This window comes from Aythya fuligula, chromosome 5 (genome assembly GCF_009819795.1).
Source record: "Aythya fuligula isolate bAytFul2 chromosome 5, bAytFul2.pri, whole genome shotgun sequence".
NCBI classification, from domain to species: Eukaryota; Metazoa; Chordata; class Aves; order Anseriformes; family Anatidae; genus Aythya; species Aythya fuligula.
The window spans coordinates 35,228,396-35,253,391 of NC_045563.1; the positions used below are offsets into that span (position 1 = coordinate 35,228,396).

Genomic DNA, 24,996 nt, shown 5'->3' on the forward strand with positions numbered 1-24,996 from the left:
CCAGTCACATGTGCCCCTTTCTAAAATATATCCTTCTTGTGGTGGGCATAATGCCCAGCAAGCTGTGCAGCAATGAAAGAAGGGTGTGAAAAGCCCCAGGCCAGTAGTGCTTTGTGCCCCAGAACAGCCAGGACCTCTGTGAATACCTAGCTAGGACGTTGTAGTTCCTCCGTTTATGCACCAAGACCTGGAAGCAGGTGGAAAGTGCTGGGGTCTGCACTGGCATTCCCAACAGCAGAACTATTTCAAACCATGAGCGTACAGAATTTGATCAGCCCATTCCCTTGAGGTGAATAATTTTGTTGTGTCCTCTTTTTTTGCCTAGTAACTGGATATTGTTTTTATTAATATTATTATTATTATTATTCTCGTCTGGTTCAGTGAACCAGTTTTGTACCCGAGCTGCTGTGCTCTCCTGGCTGTTTCAGAAAGGACGCCAGAGAGCACTTGGGCCATCCTGCTGTCCTCAAGCTGTTCTGCTTTACTCACACTGCCTTAATGATGTCCAGCTGTTCACTGTTGGTGCTATTTCAGATATGGTAATGCTACTCCTGTCCTCTCTCTTATGTCATCTTACCTGTTTTCTGAGGGTATTGAGTCTGGAGCTTTAGTGATGCTCTGTACCCTCTTCAAGACTAATAGCAGCAGCAGAAGGATAGAAGAGTCAAAGCAGAAGTGGTGGACAGAGAGGGCAGGGAAGCAGAGGAAGAGAATGACATTCTTCCAACAATTCTGGGTCTTTCTGGGTATCAAGAATAGCTGGGGCAGTTGAGGATACTTAGAAGCACTTGGCAGTGTGCTTCTGTGCCCCTAGTAGTAATGCATTCATGATGCCCTGCTGCGTTTGCAGTACTAGAGAACAAAGCATAGCTTGAGCATTGGCTAAGGGGGGCTGCCAGGAGAGCCAGGGCAGCTCAGAAGCCAGCAACACCAAATGTGAATCAATGGAGCATGCAGCAATATAAACATTACTGCCGTATCTCCTCCCTCATTCAGGATGTGGGCATGAGGAAGGTAATAACCAGAATGAAGAATCTGTCTTTAAGCAAAAATCCAGAATTTAGGCAAAGATGCAGAGTCTCAATAACCAAACCTCATGGATCTTTGTTTGCTTCCACTCAGAAGACAAATTTTGTGAGCAGGTCTGCATATCAGGGCCTTATGATTTGTGTGTCGGAACTTCATCTCTTCTCTCCCAGGGGGCTTTCACTGCCTGTGGAGGAGGCATCGCCCCTGTGACCCAGGAGAGTCTGAAATTCTATTTACCCTGAAGAAATCACAAATTATTTATGTGCAGCTCTGGTTTCAGTGAGCTGAGTGAAGTGTATGAGTGAGACCTAGATTCTCTGTAGGCCTGATCCCAAGAGGTACTTAGGAGCCTCCAGAGCACTGGATGCCTGGAGTGCATAGTTCTGCCTCGCAATTTGCAGGATTGAACCTTCTGACAAGGAGATGCTGAAAGGACAAGAGCAAAGACGCTAGAGACAGTGCTTGTGGTTTACAAACTGAAATGTGATTATATTTTATTTTTTGCCTCTAATCTTCAGGCCTGGCCCCAGGTCAGCTGTACACGTACCCGGCACGTTGCTGGCGCAAAAAGAGGCGTTTGCATCCCCCCGAGGATTCCAGGCTGAAGCTGCTGGAAATTAAACCTGGTACGTATTTGTTTGTCTCTCTCTCCTGTGCTGCAGAGCAGCTGGCATACATGCAGGCCTGGCATTTAGACCTTGGACTCCATCTTTGCCCCTGTCTATCCATTTCTCCTTGCATCTGTTGCATCTTATCTCAGTTTGCTGTAACAGTAACCACCAAGCTCTCTGTACTTAGCTCACCCCTTGCAGAAATGTGCACAGCTTTTATTGGATGAAATGGGAGCTGAATTTACCTTCTGCAGGGGTGAATCCCGGCATCTACAAACAAATTTATAAGGATGTAAAGGATTTATTACTAATTACTGCCTCAGTCTGTTATTAATACATAATCTTGCCCTGGCGTCTGCTGCCTAATCGTTGTGAAGACTGCTGTGTGTAGAGAATAGTACACTGATAAGATTTTTCGTAAAGGGGCCAGAGGTGTGATCAGATTATGAACACCAAATACTAAAAATTGGTGAGGATATGCCACACATATGTGTGTATATGCCTGTATGTGCATCCTAGTCCACTCTTCTTTCAGTGTTGTTGTCCTTGGTAATCTTCCCCCACAATTAAGCTATGTTAAGTGATGAATCTGGATGCTGAGCGAGTGATTGTGAAGCAGATGTGGAGGAGCTGCAGCTGTCAGGTAGAGTGTAGTGCTGTGCATTCTTCCCTGCAGTTAGTAATAAAGGTTTGCTGTCTTTGTGGTCAGCTATTATGAGAAAGAAGGAGCACACGCAGCTGTATGTGATTTTTAAGAGGCAAGACACTGCTAGTATAAAAAGTACAGAAGAAAACCCCAAAATGTAAATTAAGGATATTTTAAAAAACAAAAATAAACCTGTTTGACAGAACGAGATGTCTGGGAACTGAGCTATACTCAGCAGTACTGATGTAAAATTAGAGGCAAAATTCTCATTGATTTTGGTAGAGACAGGTTTTTGAAGGCTCCCTATCTTCAAGACAGCAGATGTCAACAGGCTATTGTACAAGATGAAGAGATGCCTGTGACCACTGAGTTGGGGTGCAGACCAAGGACAAAGCCTCAGACAGCAGATAGAACCAGACCTCGTGGCTGAGTCAGTCAGAAAGAACTGTTAAAATCGGTCAGTTTACTCTGATGTCAGTGAGACTGGACTCGAGGAAGAGGATGGTGTTAGCCCATAGAAATCTCTACCTCAGACTTTTTGATGTTCTAAAAACTGTTGTGCCTTGATTGTTTAGTAAGGTAAAGCAGTAAAGTAGAGTTTGATACTTCTTTGTTTGCATTATGCTTCTTTGCTGTACTCACTGAATGCCAAATTAGTGCATCCTACATGCCACAGGGCATGAAAGGCAATTACCACAAAGTTATCAGATAAAGAGACCTCAGCATGTCTGTCTCTGTGTTGTTTTCCCTGCTATAAACATCTCTTCTGCATCTCAGGAGTGCTACTTTTGTTGCATTGCCAGTGGCAGCCAAATAAGGCAAGTTATATTGCTCTGCCATTTAAATCTATTTTCCAACCAATTTCTATCTAGTGATTAACTTTCCTTATCAGTTACACCACAAAATAATTTCACTCCATCTGTGCATATCTGGAATAGACTCACTAGCAAAAAATGGGATTTTTCCCGTCTTGGATTTAAAAGTACAAAAGCCACGGAAAACATTGGAATTTCATTTAAAGGTAGCTTTTGATGATTTTAGAAAATGATAGTTTAGGTTATTTGCAACATGGACAGTAGAAATACTGTTCATTTTTGGTGAAAAATGCTATGGGAAAGCCTCGTGCTGAACCTAGGAATCTACCTCATGCTGTCTTCCTTGTTCTGCAGTTAAACATTAGGTGTCTGTGTGGGGTACAGATATGGCAGTTTAAGATCCTTTGAGAAGTACAGGGATGACAACCATAGAACATATAAAATACACTTGGCAAAATTCTAATTTAAATATATAATAGTTTCATTATGCCTAGGTCTTGGACTCAGGGCTTCGAGCTGTTCTCAGCAGCTAGCTACTGTCTGCCATGCTTGTGCTGGCTTAATATGAGAGTAGCTGATTTTTATATAGGAGTCTGTTGAGTTGGGTATATGTTATACAATATATGCAAGCAGTACAATTCTATAACATCAAATTAGGGTTAAACCTTATTTTTATCGTGTTTTACTTTTGCTAATTTCTTAGAAGTACTTTTAGTAAAACTGCCACTGCAACAGCACAGAAGGGGATCTTAGCTCTAAGATTTTTCCAATCCAGCAGTTAGTGGGATCAATACAAGAGGGTTTCAATGCTTGCTTGGGCTTCTGGAGTGGCTTATTATACAGATAAGTTTATCCAGAAGTTCAAGACTTCTACATCATTTTGGGGATAGCAAAACAAAAATCCTAGGGCTATGTAAGTTACAGCTAGTCAGCAGCTGGTCAGTAAGTAGAATCAAACTATTGTCTTGCTAGCAACTTAAGGGTGTAGTAAATCATTTAGCAATAATACAGCATTCATAGCTGTAACCCATTTTTGCAGTGTTGGTACCTTGCAGCTGTAGGTAGTATGTGGTGCAGCTCAGTGTTTGAGAGTTTCATATATGGTAATACCAAAAGTTAATGAAGAAAATATCTCAACATTTTCTGTTTCCAAGAGATTGTGTTCCAAGACAGAATCATTTTTTTGTAAGATGCAAGTGCGCTATAATATTTTTCTTGGGGTCAGTTGCTGCCTGCTTCTTAATAGAACATGCTGCTTTTACTGTCTTGGTCTGTTGCTCTTATTTGTGAAGTGTTCCATTTTAAGCATAGTTACAGCTAAAGTTGTAAAGATCAGAACAGTGGAATGGAGGTTGCTGATGCAGCCTTCAGACGTCCATTTTCCTCTGCCACTGTACTCCGAGTTAAGTGCATGGATTGCCCTAGTAAAGTTTTTTGATCAAGGGTCTAGCAGTTTTCATGTTAGCACTATTTCTAAGCATCCTCCATCCCATTCCAATGGATATGAGGTAGAAATAAAGTATCACCCAAGCTTACTTACGATAACTGCCTCAGACAATTCAGTCAATATTATTACCAGACCTTTATGAATTACACTAAGTATTCCTGACATTTAATTTCACATGGACTGGTCTTCATCTTTCAGTGGTACATTCATATCATCACAACCAAACATTATGCCTCAAGAGCAGCCAAGTTTTCATCAGTGTAAAGGATATGATCTGTAACATGAATCATTGTAGTGTAGCAGCCAAGACTCCTATGAACAGTGGTATAGATCTGAAGCAAATTCCCAGTTGTGGGCAATATATTGATATCTTGGTCATACTATGATTTTCTAGGTATATTGTTAAAGTTATCAGGTGTTGATACTTCTGTGATATTCATGAAACTGGACTTCTGCCTTGTTCTGTTCAACTCAGTATGGGCAAGCCTGCCTCCCTGCAAAACTGGGCAGTGATATTTGTATGGGGTCTCACTGTGGAGCAATGGAAGGACTGGAAGCCAGTCACATTTCCACTCCTTATCTGGCTGTTTTCCATCTAACCAGTAAAAGAGGAAGAGCAGAGCAGAGCTCCTGTGCATGGGAGGTCTGTGAGTCTGGGAATGGGTGTGAGAGAGAGTTGGGCTGGACTGCAGAGCTTTTTATTCTACAGGAAAGTGAGAAGGAGAATTTTCCCCAACTCTCCTACCAGCACCTTGAATTGCAGGTGCCACAAAGGCAAGCAGTAAGGGTTTGGTCTTCAGTAATATCAGAGCAGCTGGAAAGATGAGGGTTAGAAATGGAAGAGAGATTACATCCTGATTACACGCAAGTACCTTGGAAATCGTAATTGCTCCCTGTGCAATATGCTTGGTGGTTTTGTGATACTGGGTGATAGCATGTTTCTGCTTTGGGTCAGGCATCAATATTGTGAAAGTGGTATTACCTACAGTAAACCCTGCTGACAATCAGGTATTACAGAAGCTTTGCAACTATGTGGATGAGAACAGATAGGATGTCTATGGCCAAAAACTCTGGTGGAATTTAAATTGGTAGTGTCCCACTTCAAATTTACAAGATGGCTAAATATAGATACGTACATAAAATACACACAGAGCTTTCAAGTATTTCACGTGCTATGTAAGTGTAAAGAATACGACTGGAAAGTTCTTGTCTCAGTTCACTGCTGTCCTTTGATTTTGAACTGAAAGGCAACAGCGAGGTCTCAGAGCTGGCAGCCTTCCCACCCATTTGGTGGGTGTGGAGTACAGTTTGTGTGTGCTGCCACTCTGGTAAGAATGAGCTGTGCTAGAGTTTGTTCTGTTACTTATCTCTGGGCAGTCTAGTGTTCAGCTGACTACAGAAATGGCTTTAGTTTTGTTTTGTTACCAGCTTTGAAGCGGTAAAAATAAACAAAAGTATTATTTTTCATTTGCTATGATGGACCATGGTAGTATTGTTCAAGGCAAGTGCCAATATCAGATTTTTAGATGGCCCTTAAACAGTGCCTGATCTGTCTGTAATCTGACATATGGAACAGACCACTGTGATTGTGATTGTGAACAAATGAATGGAGTCCTTACAGATAAGCTATTATCTCTCCAAAGCATCTTGACTTACCTTGTAGAGACTGTGTCTGATTGCACAAAGTGCGGTGTTTATCCTGGGAAGTGCTGAGTGCCCCCAGCTCTTGTGGATGATGTTCAGCATATCCATGGAAATCAGTGTTCTTTAAGATGGGGCACTTCACCAAGATAAACTTAAGATGAAATTAAAAAGCAAAGGACAGAATTAGCATTAGCATCACTTATATGATAGCATCTAGAAACTCAAGTTAGACCACTATCCCGGGGATCATTGTGAAGTCTCCTTATACTATCTGCTATAGTCTTGTGTTGTAGCACATATTACAGCCCAAACATATAAAATATATAATGGAATTCCTTCTGTTCCAAAACGGAGAAACCAGTGACAAAGTAAATTACCTGTATGAAGGTCTGATCAGAGACTTGTGGTAGAGCTGGAAATTGAACCCAAGAACACAAAGAACTCAGTTCTCCCGAGTTCCATATTATTCTTTCTTTCCCTGGCTGATATGTCTAGTGTCACTCAAAGATATTAGACCCTAAAGATAATTCAAAACACTAATTTCACAAGAATTTCTTTTTAGCATTTTTGTCAAACAAGCCAATTAATATTGTCTAGTTTCACTTTTGATTTCAGCCATTTTGTACACAATCACATGTTGTTTCTTGTTCAATACTACAAGACAGCAGTGTTGTTTCTCTATGTGCTCTATATGGAAATACACATTTCTTTTTTCTTAACAAAAAGTTTTGCTCTACTGTTTAACATATATGGAAACTTCTCTGTGATTAAGGGAAAAATTGGTTCCTATCATCACGGGAACCTGTGCCAATGGTACCTCTTTGCTATCTAAGAAGACTGTTTTAGGATCAAAACCAGCAGGATAATTCTGGTGCCAAACAAGAGTACTTCTGTAAAGTTTAGATGAATTGGATAAGATATTCCTGAAGGGTCTGTAATAGCAATATATCAATTGTTCAGGCTTTGCACAGGCTTCAGCATATCTGAATAACCAAAGATATTTCTGTGAAGAACTGAATCATTATTTTTAATCATTATTATTTTTTATTTTCCATGGCTTTTATAAGCATTTGCTGTGATGAAACCTAAATTTGGGGCAGATGTGACATGAACAGCCAGCAGATAGGAGGAACTTCTATTGTCTGATGACTTGGTCTAGATTCCTCGTGTAAGACAGTTTCATTGCTGATACCAGCTTGTGTGTCCTTTGCTGTCTTCCTGCCAAACTCTTGGAATTAAAATGTTTTTGAAAATCTGGTTTTTATTCAAATACTTCTGCTTTCTTAAGTACTTTGGCTTTTAAAATAGCACTGCCCATCTTTTATAATATATTCTATAGTACTTTAAAATTTAGTTTATTTAGGATTTTCTTTTTCCTTCTCACATAGTTATTCCTGACTCCACCTGCTAGATGTTTAGTTGTGGGAGGACTGGAAATGGGCTCTGCCTATGACTGCTTCTGTATTCAGGCATCTGCACATGCAGATGGTGCTTCAAGGCCAGCAGAGGGAGCATTGAATAGTTTTTTTTTTTTTTTTTTTCAAGGGCAGGGCCTGACTCTGGTTCACGTAACTGAAGTAAGTCAGGAGTTACCTCTGCAGAAATGAATGAAGCTCTGTGGGTGTAAAATCAGGGGAGGAGAAGGACTGAGCCTACTGCATGAGTCAACATTTAAGAAACATTCTTCTGTAGCAGGAATAGGCTATTTTTAACTCATTATTTTTTAGAAACAGGATTGGATTTTTGGTAGGTGGTGCCAAAGCAACAGTTGTGTGCTGTATTTAGGTCACGTGTTAGGCAAATATTAGGTGAAATATCAAATAACCTTACAAAGTGTGGACAATGATGACCTTCATATTTGAAGAAGCTGCATAACCCATGTAAAAGAATTTTACAGAGCAATTCCCACATGTATTTTGGTACAAATGGAGCAGGTCTCATTTTCATCTACTCCCATCAGTCTTTATTTTTGGTACCTCATGTAGAAGAAAACAAAAAGTACTTACCATTTTGTAGCAGGGACGGTGGATAAAGTTCAGTTCTCAATTGATGTGTTACAGTGCACATCTGCACAATGGCAGTGCTGAATCCTGAGGTTGGTGTAACATGTACCTATATATGTCACACGTCTGTATCACTTTGGAACAAACCAAAGCTTCACATTGTGAATCCAAATCTTGGAGCAGGGATTCTGGAAGGTGGTTTATTGATGTTGTTTTTAAATTAGGGTTAGATAAGAAATTTCAATATGTAAGAGAAAGGGAACATTTATCATGGCTTTAGGAATCCCTAAACACTCCGACTTTTTTTTTTTTTTCCCTATCATTTCTTTAGCAAATTGGGAACTTGTCATGAAAATGGGAAGAAAATTCTTTTTTTAACCACCTCTAGTTTTTATTTATACCAAAGTAAATACTGATTTCTGCTGGGCTCTTTTTTTTTTTTTTTTTTTTTTTTTTTTCTGGCTTCTTATCCAGCAAAGTACCTAAGTATTGTCCTAAATTTAAGTAGGTGTTTATTCATCAGATAAGCCTGCAGCTTACAGATGAGTCCATCAATGCTACCGAATCAAAACAGTGGGCTCCAATTCTCCACTAATCTTGCCTTCAGATTGTTCACAGCAGGACATGGCAGCACAGGAAAGTGCTGCTGCTCTGTGGCCTTTACACATTGAGCTATGACTCAGGTTAGAAAAAGTAACTTTCTCTTGCCAAGAAAAAAAAACGTAAGTGTGGGATCTTCTTCTGAATCTGTTTCTTCCTTTTACACACATATATAACCAGACTCTACTCCATCCTAACCAGACTCTATTCATCCACCACCCTTAAATTCTTACAGTGGGGGCTTTCTGTAGTCAGAATCTCTGGTTAGATAAAGTTTGCTTTCCTTTTCTCATGTGACACTAAGAAAACGAGAGAACCTGTCCCTTTCTGCATGTACTCACTGACACTGAATCACAATGTGGAAGTCCTGCAGTGAAATGTCTTTGTCCCATTACCAGTCTACAGTAGAGATGCCAACCTCTGCATTTAATGTTCTGCCACACTATCACATAATTATATTGCCTGTGTGCCATACAAGACTACACAGCACAAGGCCAATGGAATATTTCTTTTTCTCTCTGCTTCTCAGTCTGTAAAATGGAGGTGCTAAAACACTTACTCACTTTGTCTATCTCAGAGAAGTGCCTAACGGTTAGTTAATAAATCTTTTTAGAGAGCCTGGGAGGAGTAGGGGAGTATCTTTAAATAAAAAGGAATGTCTGAATAAAGCCTGACACTTGCCAAGACTTTAAAGTGCTAGTTTAAACATTTTGGCCATCATCATGTAGCCTTGCCAAAGTGGTATGAAAGTATATCAACTCTGGTGCAAAACCTGGACTTATCTGCCCCATGGTGGCCAAGACAACAAGTAATTTATTACACACCCATTTATCCAAATAGAGAGACCAACATAGGTGAGTCGTTGGGTCAGATTTCATAAGGCTAGCTGAGCAGTGTAAACTTTAGAAAGATATCTGAAGTTTTGCACAGTGCAACTAACTCTTCTTGTTTCATTTTGGCCCCTGACAATCTGGCCTTACGTATTCCCTGTGTAACTGCTGTGGCCGACAGGGCTGTGGTAACTTCTAACTCCTCCTTTAGTTCACATACCGGCGCTGGGTATTGTTATGTCTGCTAAGGTGCAAGTTCTTAGACTAATTCAGTTCAGTCAGCTCAAGGATAAAAGTAAACGTGTATTTTCTCCCAGATGGGATTACATGATTTCACAGGTATGGAAATAAAACACACTCCTTTCTAGAAAAGCAAATAATTTTCTATAAATAGTCTAGTCAAGAAAACAAAAACATTGCTTCTGCTGCTCCACTCCCGTCATGCTACTAGAATTTACAGGATTAACTTTGTGTAAATAGTTTCTCTTTCATTTGTGGGATCTGGAACAGGTCACTACAAGTATTTTATACGCACAGTTTTACCATGAGAACTGTATTGGTTAGCTAAGATTGCTCATATGAATCACCTGGGTTTACTCTTGGTTCTTGTGTGGCTCAGCCAGTTTGCATAATTGGGAGAAAGCTGCTTGCAAAAGCCACTGTGCTTTGGAATCTCTCTGGATTTTGATCAAAAGCCTATTTAAGCCAAACCCTTCTGGCTCTAGTGGTCAAACTAAAGCAGAAGTAGCAACTAAACAAGATAAAGCAGTTTTGGAAACTGTTAATTTCATCTCTTTCTGAGCTCTCCAGGTCTTGTCCCTGAGAATGAGGATGTAGACTGCATGTACAGCAACCCCCCCATGCCAGGCTGTTGTAATTTAAGAAGCCATGCATCCACCTGGAGATGACTTTTCCCCTGGCATGTAGTCTCAGCTGTATTTAATGTACATGTGAAAACGGAGTTATGGTGACTTTGAAGCCAGGCCATTTTGAAAATGATCTGGGGCAACTGTATCACTGTAGTAGGCCACTAAATCAAAGGAATGAGCTGTGCCGATGAACTCGTCAGAGCCTCTGCAATGCGTCTTGTAGGTCATCTCCTGGGACTTGATCTGCAAGATATGAGGAAAGCTTGGAGGGCTCAGGCAGCTGAGATGGTGTTGACTTGAAATACCTGAGGCTGCTTGCATGGTTGCTTTCTTGTGGTCTTATCACCCTTTCTGTGTTATCCAGTCCATTGTTTTGTTCTTTCCCTGTTCTTCACTGCTCTGTCTTTACCTATGTCTGGCTGCTAGGAAGCATCTTTGAGGAGAGGTTTTTCAACATGTGCCTCCTAAGTTGCCAAGGCCTGACTGTGAATGCAATGTCTCTAGGAGACATTATTCCTACTGGAGAGGTAAAGTGATGTGGAATATATCCTCTTTCTATGAAGTTAACATTGATGCCTGTATGTAACCATTAGAACTATTTATTGCTGAAATCAACAGCTTTTAACATTGAAAGGTGGGCTGAGGATGGGATTCTCCTCTTCGAGGAAAGGTGGCTTTGAGAGACTGCATCAGTGCTCACCAAGCGGGCCTTGGGGGGCCAAGGAGTGGGTTGTCAAAGCTGTCTCCCTAAGGCTTGTTAGGAGGAAGAGGTAAGGGAACTCCTGGGGAAGTGCCAGGGGATGGTGTATGGGGGAACAACTTGAACCTGGAGGTTTTGTTTTCCCCAAGGCAAAAATTGTCTGCTCTCCAGAAAAGGGGCAGCTGAGACACAGCCCCGTAGAAGTTTTGCAACTAGAGCTGAGCCTAAGCAGCTTTGGCAGCAAGCCTCCTGGCACTTTTCTTGGTGTAAGCAGTACCAATTCCTTAAAAAGAGTAAGCTGTATTGGCAAAAGTGTTTTTGTAAAGCACAAGAATAGTTTAGATGCAAGTGCTGGACACAGGATCCTAGGAAATAGGTATCTTTTCTCTAATGCAATGCTTCTATTTTGTATGTTTGTGTAAGTAATCCTTGGAGTTCTTTGGTAATCACATGAACAAGAGTTTATAGGATCAAGTCCCCATGGCTTAGTCTTCTAAGATGCCAAGCTGTCTATCCCCGGACAAGGAAAGCACCTGAGCTTGGGCTTTAAGAACATGAGTGATCTTTTTGTAATTAATGGGACTTGGCACATGCTTAAAATTAAATCCACGTGTAAAGGACTTGGTTGGACCAGACTTACAGGTTTGGTCCTGAGCATCTTGCAAGATAGAGCCCCGTAAATTCACCAGGCTACTAGATTAGCCATTTAGGAGAACCTGTGTACCATTTTATACAAGAAAATACTAACAAAAAATAACAGAGGTTATGGAATGTCATTGCATTCAAAATAATTTTGTTAAAAAACTTTTATTCAATTTTATTGTTCTTCTGACACATAGAAAATTAAATTGTTTTGTAGTCTGAAATATTATAAAATTTATAGCAGGTGATATTTTTCTGGTGCATATATAAAGGAAAGAGCAATAAATGTTAATATAAAGTCCACTATGAAATCTTACAAGCCAAGCTTTACAGATTTGCTGAGAGTAGAATAAAGAGTGTGATGGCTTCCTCTCCCCCATCCTTGTACCTTCCACCATCTTTCCTGGTTGGTGTTTTGTCAGTCGTTCTCATTCTCATGTAAACATTTTACCCCCTTGTAAATCACCATCGTATATCTGAGAGGTATTAAGTGTGTTTTTACTGGATTTCAATTCATTTCAGTATTTCTTGCATTTTGTATTTGATTGTCTGATAAACCACAGATATTTTATGCTTTAGAATTCAGACATTGCTGGTGTTTGCCATGGAGTCCATTGCCAATAATAAACTCCTTGGGGGAAGGAGAGTCAGTGCAATGTATGTTTGGTGGGGGATAAAGTACAGAACAGATATATATGGCTTTTCTATGCAACCTCTTCCAGACCAGAGATCTCACTTGGAGCGTGATTCTCCTTAAACTAACAAGGTGACTTAGGGCCAGTACCTTAGCTGCTGGAGGTGGATGCAGCTCCCTGAAGACTACGGTGAGCAGCAATTTCCATCAGCTGAAGCTGTAGTTCTTGATGTAGGAGAAAGGATGAAAACTTCACTCATGGTGCACTTCTGAATGCATGTAATCGCCCTCGGGAAGTATGGAGTGGATGTCTTAGAAACACATATGGTCATGATTAATATCCTATGCATGTCCTCCAACACTGTGGAGAAAATTCTTTTGTTCTTGGCCTAAAACAAACAGCATGGCATGATGGGAATAAAAGACAAATTTTCAAAGATGGGACATTCAGTTAGTGCACTGAAACTACATTTAAACACTAAGCAAGTGGCTATTTTTTTTGTATTTTTAAGAGATGCTGAATACTTTTATCTTCTCATGATACCCTTGGTGCAGTGCCTGTGAATGACAGTTACAGATAGGTGCTACTCTGACAAAGTGAAGTTCATAGCTCTAGGACTTTTCAGAGTGATGTTGCCTTTGTAAACGATGGGTACGTCTGCCATGCAGTGCTCATTGCCTAAGTGAGATAGCGGCACGGCAGGAGAACTGGCAATGCGGAGCCTGTGTCTGAGAGCAATGCTATAGACCAGGACAGTATCAGCAAACAAAGAAACTATTAACTAAATAGGAAGGAGTCAGGATTAAATGCTTTGTGGCTCTGAAGCTGCTATACCAGGGATGGCACTATAAATATACTTACAGTATATTCTTCCAGGGAGCTTTCTTTTTATATCTAAATGAGAAAAATCATCATAACAATAAAAAAATTAGCCTCTGTCTGCTAAAGATGATGCCCAAGTACATCTGATCTCTCAGCAAGTGCTACAGATGGAACCAGAGTGCATCCAACTTTTTTGTTTTGCCTTTCAATCCTGAATCATAATTAGTTCCCTACTGCTTTAGTACACGTACAACATTTTAATAGTCACAAGGACTCACTCCAATCCACTTTACCATTTCCACAGTTCACTCTTTCATACCAGTGGCAACCTCCCCTCCCCGTTTTAGGAACAGCATAAAAAAAACTAAATAGCCAAGCATGTAGCTGTAGATTGATGAGGTTGTCACACCATTCTCCTCACCGTTTTCTTCCGACCTGCACTGTGCTCTAATAGATGGATGATTGCTGGGGGAGGGAGAGAGTTAGCAAATCCCACAGCCAGATGTTCAGGGATGGACAGAGCGACCTTCTCAAGGAACCCAGAGGAGTGTAACTGTGTCCTTCTGAGGGAGAAGGACACTCAGGTGCCTCCGGCTGTCTTTGTTTATCTCTCTTTTCAAAAGGAGCACGAATGGGCTCAGCATGGCTGCAAGGATGGATGTTTCTCGGTGCATCAGGGGAAATGACCAGTCATCCGTCTCTTCACTGTGGAGTCTGCCTGCAGCCATCAATCTTGTAGCCCAGCACGGCAGCTCCTTTGGCTTAGTTTGGCTCAACATTAGATGAACAAAGGGAAATGAAAGCTGATCAGGGGGAAAGGAGAGAAGAGCAACTATTCTCTATTTCACTTTATTTTCCCCTCATATGGCTCTCTCTCCACCTCCCCCATTATCATCTATTTTTGCCATATTTTGTAAGGTGTGGAGAAGGCCCAGAATATACATTTTTAGGATCTAGAAGTTTACAGCATTTCTCTATTAACAGAGAGGAGAAAGGAGGGAGATATTGAAAAGGCATAATTCAAGGCCCAGAGCCTCCATTTTTCAGTTTACCGTGGCAGTTTTCAGAACAAGCCTGCCATAGTCCAGCTGCAATAGGCAAGGGGAAGGAATATAATATCTTTCCTCCATCTTGCTATTTTTCTCCCTTGTTCCTCCTGATTCCTTCTTCCACGCCACTTTAGTGTTTTCAGGTATGTACTTCATCTCTTCACTCCTGTTCTATTCAGAAAGCAATCAACAGAGGCACGTGATGGGACTGTCTGGAAAAAGGTATGTACTGACATCCAAGAGCCATGACGGCAGCTTGTGTCAGCACATGCAAGCTCACTTGAGTTTGCCTGCTTGATACCACAGCGCTGGGGCTGCATAAGCTTTGCACAAACTGCCCAAGCTCATCCAGCACCTGTGATTCATGCTGTGAAACTGGAGGTCATGACAATGTCTTCATTGCTGTTGGTATGTGGCCTGTCAGAATCAAAAACATTCAGATATGTCTGCTTGTAAACCTAGCACTGAATTAACTGAATTCAGCACTGAACTCAGATGGGCCACTTTTGCCTGAAATCCTCAGATTTCATGTACTTCGAGCCAGGCTGGGAGGAAAAGAGGGATGTGAATTCACTGCCTGTGCTGGATTCCCAGAGCTATGGTCTGATTTCTTTTTTCCATGGTGGGTTGCAACCTGGTTGCTTTCACTGTTTTCCCCTAAAAATCTTGCCTCTGGATATCATAGCAGAACATCTTTGGCTTAATTTGTAGAAGCTTTATTTAGAGATAGCATTGCTCTGTTAGCACTGCCCAGTGTGGTGTGTGATTGACGTATTTAATAAACGTGTGATTACATTTACTTTTTAATTTTCCTGGCTAACACCAATGATCTAAGCACCAGGTCTGAAGGAGCCAGGCTCCCCTGCAGAACTGTGGTAGGAGATTTTTTTCTCCCACTTTTTACTGGAGGCAAAGAACTGAGATCTCCCAGGCGTGCACAAAGCTTATAAGGAGATTCAAGACCTAACTAAGCACTAAGACAGAGCAAGGGAACTCTGTAAAAGCAGATATTGGACTCAGAGATCTATCTGAGGAGTCTTTACCTGCTTTCAACCCAAATGTGCCATCTGGAGTGAACAGGCTTATGCCAAGATGGGGAAAATGTATACCATCATGTGTTTAAAGGGCTGCTTTGCAGTTTGGGCTGCTTTGTTTTGTTTTGTTTTGTTTTTGTCTTCTTTTTATTCTAAACCTGAAGCACAAATCCTCAAGAAAAACATATTTGGTGAAAAGCAGTTTCTCCTCCCCCACACCGTGCTTGTGTAGGCTTTACAAGTGGACACAAGACCTCTTTGAGTGGGGATATTCAGAGAAATCTCACAGTCCTTCTTTCATATTTTCCTTATATAGCGATAGCATCATTTCCCAATGTGTGTATTTAATTGTGCCCCTTTTAAACGAATGCTCAGATTTTCTGCGGCTTCCCTGCAATTGTCGAGAAAGACAAATCTTGTTCATGTTGTCATGAGGCAGCCTACCCCAGATGGCACATTTGTGTCTCGGGATGCCCTCTGGCTGGCCTATTGGCAGGCATTCCAGTGGCTCTGAAGGTCACCTTGTTTACACCTTGCCTTTTTCCCCCTCCCTATTCAGTCTTGCTGAGCCTGCAGGCTGGGCTTCACCATCTGCATTTTCTCTGGTGCCATTAATCTTCCTGTTTACCATTCTGTTATTAATTCTGGAGTTCACCTTTTTGTTTAAATGCTTTATAGGCCTCTTGGAATTTCTTGCCTTTTTTGTGGCAACAGATCTGAGCATCTCAGTACATGATTTGCTTTGTTCTTTCCCATTTCTGAAAGGATACCTACTAGCATCTCATGCCATTTTCTATTACAAGTCTTCCTTCCCATAATAACATTTTTCAATTAAATAGCTTCATCTGTCAGATGCATCTTACCGTATGAGTAAATATTATCCTTATTCTTTGGGGTTTGTGAATTGGCCAATGAAGCCTGGTATCTGAAAATAGTTCAGTGTTTTTCTTGAGTAGAAAAAAAAAAGTGTTTAAACCTGTTTTTGTGAGAACCTGTGAGAACACCTTGGCTTTTTGGTGTATTTTATTCGAATGTCTGAATGCCTATGAATATTAAACAAGTCCTACCAAACCCTAGAGGATAGATGAAGGCTATCTCCTTTTGACAGATGATGGAAACACAGAGGGTACCTTTGTTAGAGTTTGGCCCAAGATCACATAGGGAGGCAACAGCAATGCCAAGGGCAGCGTCTAGGATGAGTGGGGATGATTGTTCCCTATCCTTGCTAAAATTGTTGGTCACTTTGCTGTGGCCTTTCTGTTCTTCAGTGGTTTATACGTGTTTGAGCCTTGCATGATGAGCCAGTTCTGCTTGGCATGGTGTGGCTGACTTCTTCAGACACTGTGCCATGCAAATGTGGCTGTCCTGCTTCCCCGCACTGCCTGGGTTGCAGAGCACTTTGTTCCTGCAACTGGGAGCTTCACAGCCACAAATGCAGGATGAGGGCCAGGACACCTGTAATTGGGCTGTGCAGCACTAATAAGCCCTGCCGCATCTGTGCTATTACCTTTAGAGCTGCCGGGGTGCCTCTGCCTGCTCCCTGATGCTTTGGGTGTTGGAAGGGCATCGTTAACTGAGCTGCAGCATCGCACGAGCATACAGAGGCAGCTAGAGCTCAGCACTGCGCTCAAGCAAATCCCCCTCCTCATTCCGGCGCAGGAGAAAGCGCGGTGCAGGCTCCCAGGAACCACTGCAGGACTCAGATTGGCTTTGGCAGGTTTATCAGCTCTGGCTTGGTGCCGGCTCTGCTAGGCCCAGTCTGAATTAATTGGGATGCCTGCGCACTGTGGTTGAGAGATAACTGCATTACAGAGATTTATCTCTTGCTGAAGGTATCCCCTCCACTGTCCTCGATAAGGGAGAGGAGAAGCTATGCAAAACATTACAGAATTTGTAGCAAGGTTAAGGTATGGCTGGCCTTATGTATGGTTTATGTATGAGGCTATATTCGGTGCTGTCACGTATGGAAATAGTAGAGTCGACTGCGATGGAGGTCCACTCCCTGCTAGAGTTGGCAGACTGTACTGTGTCGAAGTGGCTCATGTTTTCTGGTAGCTTTCTTGGTACTGGATAATGAGCGGGTTCTGCTTCTTTTGATGGGTCAAGAGACCAAAGGCCCATCCATCTGTGTATCTACATGACCACGTGCAGATAGGTTGACCAAGTTACTCTCTTATGCCATACAGGCCAGAAGCCATGTCAGGGTGATGCGAGGCCTAGAAAGATAAGCAGGAATGTTCTCTAAATTGTAGTTGTTACCCAGGCTCTGTCCCCTGATGCTATCTACTGTGTTTGCTCGTTCTGGTTCTGCTAAGTCCTGGTTGTGGTTTGAGCCGATCTAGAGCACAAATGCAAGAGCGACCATGAATGCAAGGGAGTGCTCGAGTAACGTTACTGACAGGAGATATTCCTTTATGATTTGAACACTGAGGGTAGTTATATGATCCAGCATTTAGCCTGATATTGTAATTTGGCAGGCTTTGAAAAGCAGGTACAGTATAACTGTATGTGACAATGATTTATGTTTGCTGAGAAATAAATCCGTAAAAAACTTCTAAAAGACAACCAACAAGAGGGCTGTTTTTTATCTTATTTTATTTTATTTCTATTTTTTTACTGTGAGATTTTATAGAGGCATTCTAGTCTGCCAAAGAAATACAGCTGCTTGTAAAGTCCATGTTTTGATGATGGGTTAAGCTAAACAATACCTAACCTTATGTTTGAGGGTCTCTGCTCTTTTTTTTTTTTTTTTCAATTTTATTTCTCCCTTGTGTTGTAGCACCCTGAGACATGTTTGAGCCAGGAGCTGACAGAATCTTTCCACTGGATCCTGATTTTAAAATTCAAAGTTGTCCTCTGCTTTTTCTACAGTTTATGCTCAGACTGAAGAAAGTTTTAGACCCCCATACCACAGCTTCTTGTCTTTCATCTCTTCATTTTCTTTCCCTGCCACTGCCCCATTCCCCCAATCTTACAAGAGTGGCAGCTTTGCAGTAAGAGGTGCTAGGGAGGCATTGGGATTTTTCAGTCTCCCAGTGCTCCCTAGGCCAAACCTCAGTAAGCTCTAACATTTGCAACAAGTGTTTAATAAGATTCATTTTGGAGCATTATAGGACCCCATGGCTTCAGTCTGTTGCACTGTGTGGGTGCAGAGCAGAGGTATGCTCTGCCCCTAAAGAGAAGTTTTCACTTAGTGGAGGATAGTGCTCCAAACTATTCTTTCTGTGCAAAATGGCTTAGTTACAGAGAAGCAAATAACCTCTCATTTTCAAGTAATCTTGCTTCTAAAATATGTTTATCTTTCTATTTAACCTAATTCTCATTCTCACCGTGGCACCATTTACCTTGAGAGTGCAACAGTAGGCATGAGGTTTGAGGGTGGAATTGGAGGGGGAGACAAAGGGTTACTGGAGTAGCCTTACGATCTCCAGTCCAGCCATGGCTTTATTGCATCTGACTTGAATTAAAAATAAAGCAAATTTGATGTTTACTAGCCTCCAGGGTCATTTGTTTGGCTTTGCAGACCCATTGTGAGAATCCGTGTTATCAGCAGTCTAGTTTTGGGGAACACCCAGGGCTGGGATGGCTGAAGGTCCTGTGGATCGGGGCTGCGGAGGACTCTTAGGTGGAGATCTGACACTGTAAAGTTCGCTACAGATGGGTGCTGAATTGCGGTGATGTTGGGAGAACAGGCTGGGATAGCAGGGACCATGGAAGGTGAAGATAAGAGCATAATGGTGGTAATGTGTAGCATCTGCTCCTGGGATAGCAGGTGACAGTGCAGGGAAAGAAGAGTTTTGAAGATCCAGGTCTGCAGGAGGAATGAAGATCGTTACTGCACTGTGCTGGCAGATGCATGCTTCAGAGAAAAGCTCGTAGAGCCCTGCCTGTAGTGTACCTGGTTCTGGTGGTTGCTGTGAAAGCATCCCTTCCAAGGGCAGTAACATATCACTATAAGCAAGGAAGGAAACGTGCTGAGGAGGATCTGGTTGTGCACACACAGAAAAGCTACAACATCCAGCTATTCAACGTAAAGCATTGTCTCCTCTTTTTTTTCTTAAGGGATTCCATCCCCCCTGCCCCCACCCTTTGCACTCTAACGCTATATTTGTGCCTTGGAGATGTGGAGATGAGCATATGATGGATGGATGGATGCTGCTTGTCTGGGTTTTTCACCACCATTTCCCCCGGGGCACTCTGTCTGCTGGCAGAGAGCACCATCCCAAAAGATGGTATCTTTTGCAAACTCGACAGCTAACAGACAGCTTCTCTCTCTGCATATTTCCCAAAAGAAGAGCAGGCTTAATCTGGTTTTTATATGGCATATTTCATTATAATCTTTTTGACTTCCCATGTTCCCAATACACCATCATAAATAAAACGCTGGGGGTGGGAGCAGCAGAGATGCTGAGGCTTCACACTCTTGTGACACTGATAGATTCTCATTTTAAACTGTCATGGGATTTAATTGCTTGCTGAGCCACTGCACTGCACTTTCAGACACATCCTGCCACATCCTCTTAATGAGCTTAGTGGCTGCATTCGCTCAGCAGTAGTTCTGTTTGCTGTGAATTAGGTGGCTTTTTCAGACCACCTATATGATTTTAAAGAGCCAGCGGTTCTTAAGGTAAATATCCTTGGATTTGTCCATTTTAAAGAGCAGTTCATGGACTCCTAATATATAGTTTCCTCTGGCGCTTTTTATGTTCCAAAAAAATAGAACCAAGAAACAAAAACACAAGAATCTATGTGCAAAGTCAGTGTTTGTCTAAGAGGGTTTTTGGAAGCCGGATTGCTTTGGTTTGCATAGTAGCTGTCTCTGGCATGATAGATCATGCTGGAACTCACCCAATAAGTATCTCTGTTCCCAATTAGAACTGGAAATGGAGCTGCTTACGAGTGCACAGAGATGATGGCTTGGGTGGCAGCTGCTACTGTGGAGATGGAAATGATCCATTGTAAAACAAATACGTTTCACTGTATAGAAAAAGGGATGGTTGTTTTTAATTTATGTTTCAAAGAGACACTGAAAAGTTGCTTAGCTCCCAATGCGTTGTAAACCAAATGTGGCATATTTAAAGACAGGCATGTGCTGCTATTTTGGTGAATCAAAACTTGCAAAAGCCCACCATTTTGTAGGATTTGCAAAAATGTGATTCTTTTGGAGGCAGCATGTCGATAGAAAACAGATACTGGAATGGTACCGGCCTGGGTGCTTGTTCAGATCCTACCACTGCGGTTTAAGGACCTTGATAAATAGAGAGGTTGTTGCGCTGAGCTGGTAAACAGAAATAACCACGTTAATTTAATCACTATGGAAAGGACTCTGCCAAGTTAAGAAATATAAATTTTAATTATATGTACACACATATTCGAATTATACTATATGCACAACATTTGGCTGAGACACCAATAATAGCTTGGTTTATTAAAACAGGAAGGACTCTAAAATAACGTCTTCTTTTTCATTGATGATTTTTGGTGATTTGACTCTCCTATTTTGTATGGTTGTGGCTTTCGGTCTGTGCTATTTCCTGCATCTCCTTCACTAACCAGGTGCTATTGCATTTGCAATACTAATCAAAAGGAAATTTACCTACAAGCTGTCTTTAAATTGTTATGTATAAAAGAGAGAGCTTTTAGTTATATTGCTTTTACTAGTAGTTATTACTTGTAATAAAGATTATGTTCTCTGAAATTGCAATGTCTGAAGAAGAGCTTGTGGTACAAACTAGGAGTTACAATAGAAAGAATTTAGAACAATTTGTGGGTAGCAAATGTTATTACTTATATTTAAAAAGGATTTGGATGTGATTCAAGAATTTAAAGAGCCATAAATTCTACGTGAACATTTGAGAAATTGATTGAAACAGTAATTAGGTATAAGCAGTAAAGCACCTCAGAAATGATGATATAGGAGGTTCTGACTGACTTCCCCCGCCCTCCAAAAGGAAAATCATGTCTCACCACTCTCTTAAAATTCTTTAAATGACATGTAAAGAATTAATAGATAAGGAGGTTGACAATTTACTTAGACTTTCTGAAGACCTTTGGTCTTCTCCAAAGAGGAACAAAGAATTGTTGCAGATCAAGACTTCTAGAATAAAATATGAAGCAAAGGAAAAATGAAACAAAGAATTTTATAGAGAAAGGCTAGCAGCTGGTGCATCAAGGTTTGGTGTTCAGTCCAGTGTTGTGCAATATAGTAATGAAAAAAATGGAGAGAGAGGGAGTACGTTGTAAAGTACAAAGGTCTGCACATAGTCCAAAGTTATCTTGAGCAGTCGTGGCCAGAGAGGTCTGTGCTGGCCTCTTTGGGGTGCGTCTCAATGTCCTTTGGGAATGGGCAGTGGGAGAGACAGTTTAATTTGTTACCTGTGTGTTGAAAGTATTGCCTGCTGGAAGTTTTTGTCCTTGTTACAAGGTTCGTAATCCTGCCTAGCATGCAGCTGTGGAGACTGTTAAGACCCTGGATGCTGCCCGAGGGATAATACTGTGGGTAATATAAAGAATATTGTAATACATTTGTTTAAATGGGGGCTGTGGCTTCATCTGAACATATCAGGTGCAGTATTGGTCCATCCTGGGGAGATTATTGAAGAATGAGAGGAAGTTCAGAGAGGTCTAACATGACAAAGCCATATGGAAAAGCTCTCACAGCAGAGAGATGGAAAAGATTGTGACTGTTTATCTTCAAAAGGAGAGGAATAAAAAGAAATGTGAAAAGAAGTTCGGTCAGGAACTTCTATTTTCCCTATCTAACAGCAAGAAGATAAATAAATCTGCTAAGCAAGCAATAAATAAAGCGAAACACTCCTTATTTCAAGCCATAGTTCAACTGTTGAACTCACTCTAGTAGGAGGACATTGAGAATGAAAGTGTATCAAAATTCAGAAAGGGATGGGCTATTCTGTGTATTTCCAAAGGACCCAGATTTAGGATAACTGGAAGTGATACTGTGTTTATCCCTCAGGACTGACCTATTAGATAGCGTTTAACCATTTCTCTAGGCAAACTGAACCATCCTTTAGATTTTTGGAGGTTTTTATCTCTGAGGATTCAAAAAGTGTTTTGGAAATAAAATTTCCACACTTCCTTACTGTATCCTTTTATAGACCAGCCATCTTCCAAGAAAGATTGAATTCATTACAGGGACTGAATTCATTACAAAGGTGTTGTCTATGGACCTTTGTAGGTTTATATGCTGTAAAGTTTACATTTCAGATAAGATAGGGAGGAGAGAGTGCCATTTCCCTCTTTGTAGAGCTGCTTAAGAATGAAAATGGCCTCAAGAATCTACCAGCAGAGAAGGAAATAAAGCGGTTGAATAGTTGTTAGCTTAGTGGGCAGATGGGAGGCAACTGCCCTGAGTTTCTTTTCCCCAGTTTTCCTCCCTTCTAATTTAATTCTTGGTTATTCAATCTCCTCAACAGTAAACTGGGAATAAAAGTATTACCTTATACTGCCTTGTCAGTGGGATGTTAAATTTAATAATTAAAAAATGCTCTGAGAGTTTCGCATGAAAAGCCTCCTGGAGTGTTGCTGGTGGGTGGTGGCAGCACCACACAGAACAACTGTGCTTTTTTAAGGTCAAAAAAGGGCAGCTATCTTTAAGCCTACCTTTTCCCCTGACTTAATTTTCAGTATCTCTGGAAGAAACAGGAACTAGTTTTCCTTTCATATATGTTTTACTTATCCCCTCCCTTCCTTGCTCATTCCCTTTACAAATGCATTTGTTTGCTGAGTATATCAGAGGCAGGCATAGCTTGTCACAGTGAAGCAATGTTTGTTACTGATGCCCTTCAGCTTGCTTGAAGCTTCTTCTCTTGCTGAATGTATAATGACCTGTTGGATTTTACAGTCCTGCAAGGTTCACAATGCAAAACAAATGCCCTTTTGCACCTAAGCACAGGACTTTGAAACAAGGGCGAACACACAGCTAGAGATGATTTTAGAGGTCCCTTAGTGACTTTAGATTCAAATGTTGTGACTTGCACATAAATCGAGTCTAAAACGCTTTCTTTCTATTGAAATGTCTGGATTTAGCATCCGGAGGGAGGTACTAGGTGTTCATACAGGGAATTCTCTGTTGACTTCTCTGTCAGTTTTTTTATAGCTCAGAAAGGGGAAAAAGTGGAGAAAGTGGCATAAGGGGGGAAGGTGTGCAGAGCTTGATGCTAAAAATGGAGGCCTGATTGCACAGACCTCCTTGCAATGAGAAGGGGTCAATTCACTGTTGACCCCTTCCCATTGTGTTGGCTGTCCTGGGAGTTTCCTTTGAAAATCCCAGTGGTTTGGGTTTACTCGGCCTCTCCCTCCATGAATAGAATAGCTTTTGCTGGAATTTTGCTGGATTTTATGTGGTTATTGGCTGAGCAGTGTTCTCTCACTTAGAAGACTTGAGCAAGCATGTTGTGGAAGCACTGATCAGGGACCCTGAATCATTTGCTGGCTTAGAGGTTTTCACATATAGAGCAAACATATTCCTGGGACACAATTGCCCCCAGGAAACAGATTACACTTTACTGTCCCAGGTGGAAGTGTTCATTCATTATTTGGATTGCAGGAGTGATTTGAGGCTTTATAAACACAAGAATTTCTGCCCTGCAGAGTTTACAACTCAAGGTGATAGAAAAGCAGGGAGCTTCAAGCAGACTGGGGAACACAAGACAGTTCTAAAAGATGAAAAGTGGACAGAGCTGTGAAATCAGCACACCAGATGCTGATTTGTAAGCATTGATCCTGTGCATTATTACTTTATAAATCTATTGGCCAAGAGGAAGGAATTCATTTTAGAAGGGAGGGAGTACTTGAGAAATCCACACCTTGGCCTTGTCAGCAGAGACATTCAGGATGTCTCCCTACCATAGAATTGCTCTGAATGAACACCTACACAAGTAGGATAGAAGCCAAGATCTACAAGGAAAATGTAATTCTTTCCTGGGTGTATTTTAACATCTTGCTAAAATTAACATGTTGTATTTGCATGCCTACTCTACCGTCTCATAATCCAGTGACAGAACTCCAAAGGGGAAGTATGCTCTGTTCCTTCACCTGCATGGCAAGTTGCATCAGGCTTCCTCATAAACCCTCTTTGCCAGTTAAAGTCCCATGCCCCAAGCCTCCCCCCGAGCCACACTTGGGTTCTTACTGCAGTGGCTGAGGTTCATCCTGTTCTATGGGCTACATTCTGCACTTGTAACTGTGTTGGCTGATGGTTCTTCATTTGTGTTGTCCCATTTAAATCAGCCTAGGTATCATATCTAGTCAAAAATGGGAGCTGATATTCAATGAAAATTCAAGGCACATCCTTTTTTGTTTGTTTGTCATTTTTTTTTTTTAAATTTTAATTCTCAGCATTGGCCCCACATACTAGGTTTCCACTTCACCACATGCAGAACATGCCCTGCTGTAGGGAAGTGCTGCTTGTAGCTGTTCTATATAAACTGTGCCAGATGCTAAATTGCACTAAACTACTTCGCAACTTCAAAAGATCAGATCTTCATATTTGTTATTTCAGTGTCTACGAAAGCCTTGGTTTTGTTTTTTATTTGAAGCATAAGGAGTTTACATAAAGGAAAAATATTTTTCCCCCTTTTATTTCCTCTTGATACAATGTT

At 41.3% G+C, this 24,996-nt stretch overlaps 1 protein-coding gene across 7 annotated transcripts in view; it reads left to right on the forward strand.

Annotated features, from left to right (window-relative positions):
* DPF3 (double PHD fingers 3) overlaps positions 1 to 24,996 on the forward strand; it is a 160,319-nt gene that overhangs the window by 71,499 nt on the left and 63,824 nt on the right. For all 7 annotated transcript variants that reach the window (XM_032188884.1, XM_032188886.1, XM_032188885.1 and 4 more), the window contains exon 3: positions 1,548 to 1,655. In XM_032188884.1, coding sequence (XP_032044775.1) covers positions 1,548 to 1,655 — 108 coding nt within the window. The remainder of the gene's footprint in view (positions 1 to 1,547; positions 1,656 to 24,996) is intronic.